This window comes from Salvia hispanica, unplaced genomic scaffold, assembly GCF_023119035.1.
Source record: "Salvia hispanica cultivar TCC Black 2014 unplaced genomic scaffold, UniMelb_Shisp_WGS_1.0 HiC_scaffold_780, whole genome shotgun sequence".
NCBI lineage: Eukaryota > Viridiplantae > Streptophyta > Magnoliopsida > Lamiales > Lamiaceae > Salvia > Salvia hispanica.
In genome coordinates this window covers 1-8,194 of record NW_025952555.1, presented here as the reverse complement: position 1 = coordinate 8,194, position 8,194 = coordinate 1, and the positions used below count along the sequence as shown (strand labels likewise).

General features: G+C 37.1%; 1 protein-coding gene and 1 long non-coding RNA gene across 4 annotated transcripts; both read right to left on the bottom strand.

Moving 5' to 3' along the window:
* Nucleotides 1-2,643: 2,643 nt before the first annotated feature.
* Nucleotides 2,644-6,489, bottom strand: LOC125200032 (disease resistance protein SUMM2-like). Of its 3 annotated transcripts, none has more exons than XM_048097836.1 (4): nt 6,335-6,489; nt 6,205-6,251; nt 5,354-5,438; nt 2,644-4,291 (listed from the first exon to the last, which is right to left on the bottom strand). In XM_048097836.1, the coding sequence occupies exon 4, from the start codon at nt 4,274-4,276 to the stop codon at nt 2,780-2,782; it is 1,497 nt and encodes a 498-aa protein (XP_047953793.1). In that variant the 5' UTR covers nt 4,277-4,291; nt 5,354-5,438; nt 6,205-6,251; nt 6,335-6,489; the 3' UTR covers nt 2,644-2,779. The 3 variants fall into 3 exon arrangements, with proteins under 3 accessions (XP_047953793.1, XP_047953792.1, XP_047953795.1); XM_048097835.1 differs by having other exon boundaries at nt 5,375-5,438; XM_048097838.1 differs by lacking the exon at nt 5,354-5,438.
* Nucleotides 6,490-7,531: 1,042 nt separating this feature from the next.
* LOC125200033 lies at nt 7,532-8,194 on the bottom strand. The gene is made up of 2 exons (XR_007172656.1): nt 8,106-8,194; nt 7,532-8,005 (listed from the first exon to the last, which is right to left on the bottom strand). It is a non-coding gene; the product is annotated as an uncharacterized LOC125200033 (long non-coding RNA).

The following is an 8,194-nucleotide window of genomic DNA, read 5'->3' as shown; positions in this document are numbered from 1 at the left end:
GATCAAGGGGTTTACAGTATAAGCATCAAAATAGCTTGGTGTTTAGGATGTAAACTTGTTTTTTGGGTTATAGACTTCATTTTGGATTAGGATTACTAGGCTGCACTATGGGGTATGGTAACTAGGCTTGGTTACAGGGGTAGAAACTGCATTTTGTATGAACTCCAAGTGTAAGGCATGATTGGTGTGTGTTTTGTTTTAAAAAAAACCCTAAGCAAAGCTTCAGCATGAGGTTTAAGCCTCCACACCTAATACAGGGGTGGCTTATAATCACACAAACTTCATCACATAGGAGTAAACATACAATCAGAGCCAACAAACCAACCAAAGACAGCAAATTTGCAAATCAAAGCCTCCAAACCATCAAAGGGGTGGCTTAGTTCACAAAAAACCAACCAATACAAAGCAATCATAGCTTAGCATACAACACTCTCAGAAAAGCTTCATCACAGAGGAGCCACAGAGCAAATCAGAGCCTCCAAACCATTTAAGGGGTGGCTAAGTTCACAACAAATCAACCAATGCAGAGCAATCATAGCTTAGCATACAACACTCTCAGAAAAGCTTCATCACAGAGGAGCCACAGAGCAAATCAGAGCCTCCAAACCATTTAAGGGGTGGCTAAGTTCACAACAAATCAACCAATGCAGAGCAATCATAGCTTAGCATACAACAGTCTCAGAAAAGCTCCATCACAGAGGAGTAAACATACAATCAGAGCTAACAAACCAACCAATGACAGCAAATTTGCAAATCAGAGCCTCCAAGCCATGTAAGGGTGGCTAAGTTCACTAAAAAACCAACCAATACAGAGCAATCATAGCTTAGCATACAACACTCTCAGAAAAGCTTCATCACAGAGGAGTAAACATACAATCAGAGCCAACAAACCAACTAAAGACAGCAAATTTGCAAATCAAAGCCTCCAAACCATCAAAGGGGTGGCTTAGTTCACAAAAAACCAACCAATACAGAGCAATCATAGCTTAGCATACAACACTCTCAAAAAAGAGTAATCACAGAGGAGCCACAGAGCAAATTAGAGCCTCCAAACCATTTAAGGGGTGGCTAAGTTCACAACAAATCAACCAATGCAGTGAATAACACAGATTATCACATGTAATTCATCAGAAAAATTTCATCATGGAGTATCAAACAAACCACCACAGCCAAGGCAACAATAACCCTCAATCAATTCAACTGAAACAGCCTCCAAACCCTACACAGGGGGTGGCTTATAATTGAAAAAATACTCACAGATTAGAGGAGATCTTTCATGCTAGGCAACAAGATCAACAACATTGCTTTTTCATTCTCGGTGTACTCCACCTTTAATGAAGTCTGTGGTTGAGGTTCTGATGCGTCAAAGGTGAGTGATGGTTCATGTGTTTCTGAGTCTGCATAGGGATTGAACGGCGGTGGATGTTCAGGTCCGTCAAAGCCCTCCGACGGAGCCTGCATTTCAGAGTCTTCATAGGGCTGGAACGGCGGTGAACGTTTAGATCCATAAAAGCCCTCTGACGGAGCCTGCGTTTCAGAGTCTTCATAGGGCTGGAACGGTGGTTGACGTTCAGACACGTCAAAGCCCATGGACGTTGGCTGGGTTTCAGATCCGTCGAAGACCTCAGCCGGTGGGGGAATCTCAGTTTCTTCGACGACCTCAGACCCGTCCACGCCCTCAAACCGTCGTCGATTTCCCGATCGGTGGTAAAAATCTACCGCTCGTTCGATTTCCCACCGTGCAATGACTTCCGGTGGTGTATCAGGGACGATTAGGGTTCCGGGAGGTGTATCGAAAGACGGCAACGATTCAAACTCCGGCAAATCATCCCACTCATCGGCCATGACAAGCGAACAGTGATGGAGTAATCGTCGGATTTAGATCGGCGAATATAGTAGGAGCCGATTAGGGTTCCTTAGATTAGGAATAGAGAGAGACGGGTAGGTGGAGTGAGAGAGAAGTGAAAGTCAAATGGGGGGTTGGGGGAGTTGGGGTTGGGGTTAGGGGATTTTATGTTTTGGATTTATTTTGTGATTTATTTTTGTGTTGATAATGGCATTTGAGTGTAATTTTAGTGAATAATGGGGTAAAATTTGATGTTCAAATATGGCAAATTCTAAATGTGACTATAAATATGGGACAGACTTTTATGACAAAAAGTTACTATAAAACTGGGACGGAGGGAGTAATTGTTACGGAGTATTTTTAAGGGACAGAGGACTATGTATTTATAAAAAAATTAAATTCCATCAACCCATATATACTTTCTGGGGTTCCACCTAGGTTCAATTTATGTCGGAAAAATTGTATTTTGGTCATGTAGGGGAAATTGCACAATAATAGATTTAAGGTTGGGAACTCCAGATAGTAGTATCCCCACCTTCATCAGCCTTGGCAGATCATAATCATATAACAATAAGGTGATCAATTTAGAGAGGTTGAGGGAGCTTGTTCATTCTTCTTTAATATCTCTTCAATTTTTTCACACTTGCTGATTTTAATAACTTAGTGTTGGCCAATATTTTTACCGACAACATTTAATTTACATGAAACACTAAATTGGACCTTACATTTCCTCTTCTTGTTAAAAATTATACGTAATATTTTATTTCCTTAATGCGATTATGGACTAACAATTTTAGTAAAAAAATAAATATAATCATAATGGCATTTAATCTTGCTTTTACACGTGATCAAATACTAATGGGACCTTACATTTCCTCTTCTTGTTATAAAATTAATATTTCATTCAAAGACTTATCACCTGCTCTTACAAGATCATGCATCTTCATACACTAAACGGGACCTTACACGTATCTTCAATGCCATACCTCTTACAAGATCATGCATCTTCACGCATTCCGTAGAACCAGGACCAGCACAACTTTCCAATAGGCACACATTCACTAATTTATCCAGTATGGAATGTCCTAGGTCAAATTGTGAGCTCCTTGTCTTTCTTTCATCCAACAACCCTTCTGAAATGAAGTCACTAACCAAACGCTCTCTGTTTATTTCACCATCTTCAGGATATAACGCGCAATGCAGGAAACAACGTTGCAATGTATTGAACTCATTGCTCTGACTATGATGATTCCAATTCAGCCGATCAAAACTATATTTCAATACATTATACACTTCACCATCTCCCATGCCATCTTTTCCTGAGACACGTTCTGTTAGTTCTTCGTAAGCATTTCTCCATGTATGAATGGCTCTCTCGCCCCTCATGCTTCCAGCCACTATAATAATTGCTAGGGACAGACCACCACACAACTCTGCCACAGATCTCGCAATCTCTTCTGTCGAAGAATCAAGTTCTATCTCACTTCTTCTTAGAGTTTCATTGAACAATTTCCATGCCTCTTGATGATGTAGATTTTTCACTTCAATCACTTTTTGGCAACAAACTTGACGACACACTTCTAAGGAGCGAGTAGTTATAATCAGCCTACAACACTCGACAGAATCAACAGAAATGGGACATCCAACCTTTGATAGATCAATATTTTCCCACACATCGTCTAATATCAGCACTGAATTCTTCATTTGAGACAAAGTTGTATGGAGTCTCGCCGCCCTTAAGTCTTCATTATCCTCACCCCTAAAGTCCAAACCTATAAAACGAGCAATTTTATCTTGTAAATTCGTAACACTAAATTTTTGAGAGACTGTAACCCAAATCACACGTCCCTGAGAAAGTTGGAGGAGTCGATTATGAATGTGCTTTGCCAGTGTCGTTTTGCCCACACCACCCATACCATAAACACCAATGCTCGACACTTGCTCACTCTCCAAATGTTCCAAAATCTTTTCCAAATTTTCATTAAAAGCTTCACCAACCATCCCATTTGTCAACAACTTATCTCCTCTACTTCCATAAACATCAAGGGCAAGTTCACCAAAACTCTGACTTTGCTCGACAAGCCTATCAACCTCCTCAATTAGTTTAGCTGGTAAATCTCCATCCGTCAATCTGATAGTAAATCCTTCCAATTCCAATCGAGTCCTCAACTCAACAACTTTCTTTTCAATGGACCTCACTTCTTCCAACCACTCCTCAACTTCACGTTTCCTTTTCTTTTGACCAGAACGCTCTGAGTTCTTGATTTGCTCCTCAACATCAGATGCCTTAGCACACAATGACTTTGACTTTTTCTCCAAAGCTTTTAGATTGAGCTCAAAGTCCTTTATACTTTTCACACTGGTTTGTGCATCACCCGATATTATTTCCACCACCTTCGATATAAACGGCTCGATAAACCAGCTTGCCATATTCACCACATAGCTCTTCCCAGAGAAAACATGAACAAAAAACAACAATTGTTTGATGAGAAAAATAGCAACAATCTTACTTTTCTAGCGATCATCTATCTAGTCCAAAAATGAATTTGCAAGAAATGAACAAAGTATAAATCCAATATATGTTGACTATATGTGAATATGATGCAAAGCGCTAGCAATCTACGAGCAAGATGTTAGAGTTGACGATGATTATGTAAGAATATTATATTCTTATGTGACCTATGTGTATATTGGTTTAATATTAACGATCAAGTTTATACTATTAAATGCTAAGGATTCTAGTATATATTAAAGATGATACAGTGATGGATTGAATTCAATTAAAGAATTAAAATCATATGGTGTATTGATAACCCTCCTTTCTTACCTCTAAAATGGAAAATCTCTATATTTTTATGCAACGAATGGAATATATAATGTAGGTATATATGAAAGGATGTTACAATAAATAAATTTATATATAGGAATGTAATAAAATGCAAACTCTATATATTGTACAAACTCCAACTATGATCTAGGCCGTTAGATTTCAATATTTGATGTCAACAGAAAATATCAACACAACGTCAACATTTGTGTTGACCTTATTTGTCATCTGTTGACATCAAATCTTAAAATCTAACGACTCAAATCATAGTTTGTAGGAAAGACGCAGTTTGCATTTTATCACTACCCTGTGTATATATAGATGTAAATATTAAATTTCTCGATTCTTTTATCCATCAAAAAAATCATTAAAATTTTGAAATTAAAGAGATGACAAAATTAATTGGTGGATTCAACCTTTACATCAAAAGAAAAAAAAAAAGTATGAATAGAGGTTGGTGATTCTATCTTCTCAAGGTTATGGATTTGAATTAATTCAAATCTAGACTAAGATTTCATTATCAAAATCATAATAACATTTAAGATATGGGTTACAGATTATTCAAAATTTCCTTCCTTTTACATGTACAAGAAATTTTAACATACATTTCCCGAAGCCTTGTGGTAATATTAGCAAGATGTTGTAAAATTCTAAACAAACAGATAAAAGCAGAGATGTACATTAGAATGACAAATCGTTACCAGAGCAGAGACATAGTTAAGTGCTGAGCTGAGAAGAGAAGAATCACAAAATGTAAATATTTTCCTGCAACAAGGCAGGAGCAAAAGATTGATTCTCGTGACCTAAATTGATCAGGCAAGAACGCAGAACCGACAGTAATTTTTCGGTTGACTTAGACTTCTAAGTCTCGTTACTCATTTCCTTTTTTTTATCAAATATTTACAATATAATTTATTTTTTATTTGCACTTTATTATATTCAGATGGTTGTGTGCATTATTTCATCCAGCTTTAACATTTTCACCACTTTACTCTCTCCAAGAAAACATAAACAATTATTTGATGAGAAAAATAGCTACAATCTCAGTTTTCATTCGATTATCTATTCAGTCCGAAAATGAATTTGCAAGTAATGAAGAAAATAGAAATACAATGTATGTTGAATATGTGAACATAATGCTAATACAGATGATTATTCCAAGTTTCCTTCATTTTATAAGTACAAGAAATTAACATTTTCATTTCCTGAAGTCTGTGTGGTAATATATTTCCAAGATCTTGTAAAATACTCCCTCTGTCCCCCATTCGGAGTAACACTTTGACCGGGCACGGATTTTAAGGGATGTAAAAAAAATTGGTTTAAAAAGTTATTGGAACATGGGACCCACTTTTTTATATTGATTTTATAATAAAAATGTGATTGAAATGAATTAGTAGAAATGGTAAAAATGAAGTGCTACTCTTAATTGGGGACGAACCAAAATGGAAATTAGTAACTCGAATTATTTGGGGACGAAGGGAGTACTACACAAATAAAAGCAGAGATGTAAATTAGAATATGAAATTGTCACCTGAGAGATGTGAAAGGCTTGAGCTGAGGTTGAACAGATTTGTAGATCTACAAACAGAGAATCAAAACAGATTTGTAAATATGAGTGAGAGATTGATTCACAAGATGTAAATGAGTATGAGAATTGTTACCTGAGATATCGATTAGAAAGTGTTTCCTTGATATTGAATAGATTTGTAGATCTAAAAAGAGAGAATCACAATATGATCGTACGAAAAGGAAGGAGCGAAAGGTTTATTCACAAGGTGTTAATTGATCAGGTATTTTCGAAGAACCAACCGAGAAAGTCATAGTGCTGTCCCACTTGTATACCAAAGACTTTTACTTATAAATGATTTACTCGAACAAAAAAATACTAGCAAAGAAAGGTTGAAAAAGGATAAAATAGAAGAGGGAAGAAAGTGAAGAAAAATTAGATAACATATACTCTATCAGTCCCACTCATGCCACATTCTCGAGTGACATAAGAATTTAGGAAGTATTATTAGATGGAATAAAGTAGAAAAAATAAAGATAGTTGAATATTTTAATGAGGAGAGAGGAGGTTAATTTCAAAATTGGAAAGTGACTATCTTGACTAGAAAAAAAAAGGAAATGTTGTCATCTTAAATTGGAATATGTTTATCTTAAATGGAATAGAGGAGCAGTAGTAAAAGAAAGTGTGAATATTTAAGATGAGAATATTTTTTTCGTAAACGTCATCGTTTAATTGTATTGTTGCATCGCATTTCCTACTTATATGTAAATTTCTAAGTTTTAGCTAATATCTAATTTTACATACTGTATTAATTTTAAAATTTGTTAATGAACTATATCAAATTATTAATTTATTCAGATTTTGTAACTGGTTAATATTTTGATACTAGTATAGTTTAACAGTGGACGAAACGGAAGCAAGAATGTCGGCTTGAGTAACACAAACATTGGTGAGAATCCAATGCCCGAAAACCTTAGGGGTCCGTAGTCGATGACAACAGATGAATATTCTTGTACTACCCCTTGTTGGTCCCAAGGGACGGAGTAGGCTAGGTTAGCCGAAAGATGGTTGTCGGTTCAAGAATGTAATATTAATTATAGCTTGTGCTGTCGAGAAGAAATGCCTCGTCTGATTTCGTCATCCGTCTTCTGCTGATTACAGCTGCCTCCTCCACCGTTGCGCCTCGCGATTTTCGACCTTTTTCTCTTTCACACTTCTTCTTCGTCTTCCCATTATATATCGATTCATCCTCAACTTAGTACTCACATATGCCCATACACATTGAATAGTCCTATTTCAAAGCTACGAGAGAACTTTTTATGAGAGAGCATTTTATCATCTAAGTTGCATATTGCATAAAATATTTTATAGAGAAGTGAAGCAATGAATAATTGCTCCATTCACATCGAAACATACAAATCTCCAAATCTTGCAAAGCAAAGATAGCTTGCATCTTGGTCTAAACAAGAAGAGATGGACGCGCGCGCGGACTCACTTTGTCGTCTCGACGCACACTCCATCCCGTCTCCGTGATTACATTTGCAGAAAATCAAAGTATAGCTATATACATACAAATGATTACCTAGAAAATCTTCAGAGGCTCTGGACTTGACAGTGTGTTGTATGTATGCACAACTTCACTCACCAAAGCCCCCAAGAAAACAATCACATCTAAAGCACGACGAACAACCTGCACCACGCGTCTCATAAACCCTCAACTGCAGACAACCTCCACAGAGAGCTTTTTCATCACACTTGGACATGGGTCACCTCCAAAGATCTGGGGTGTCACAGGTACCGTGCAAGAAGTTTGGCCGATGCAGTACTGCAAAACCCGGTTAGGGTAACGAGGAGTCGAAAATTAGTTCAAGAAACATCTCAACAAGATATACTAGTAGTAACATAGAGAGGAGATATAAGTGTACCTTCTCAAAAACGTCGTAGGAATGGAACGCGTGGCAGCTACCCTGTCTGAAGTTGCCACAAGATCCCTGAGGCGTTCCGAAGCTAGCAA

Coding starts and splice junctions, on each gene's coding strand:
- LOC125200032 (XM_048097836.1), bottom strand. CDS start 4,276: ATGGCAAGCTGGTTTATCGAGCCGTTTATATCGAAGGTGGTGGAAATA.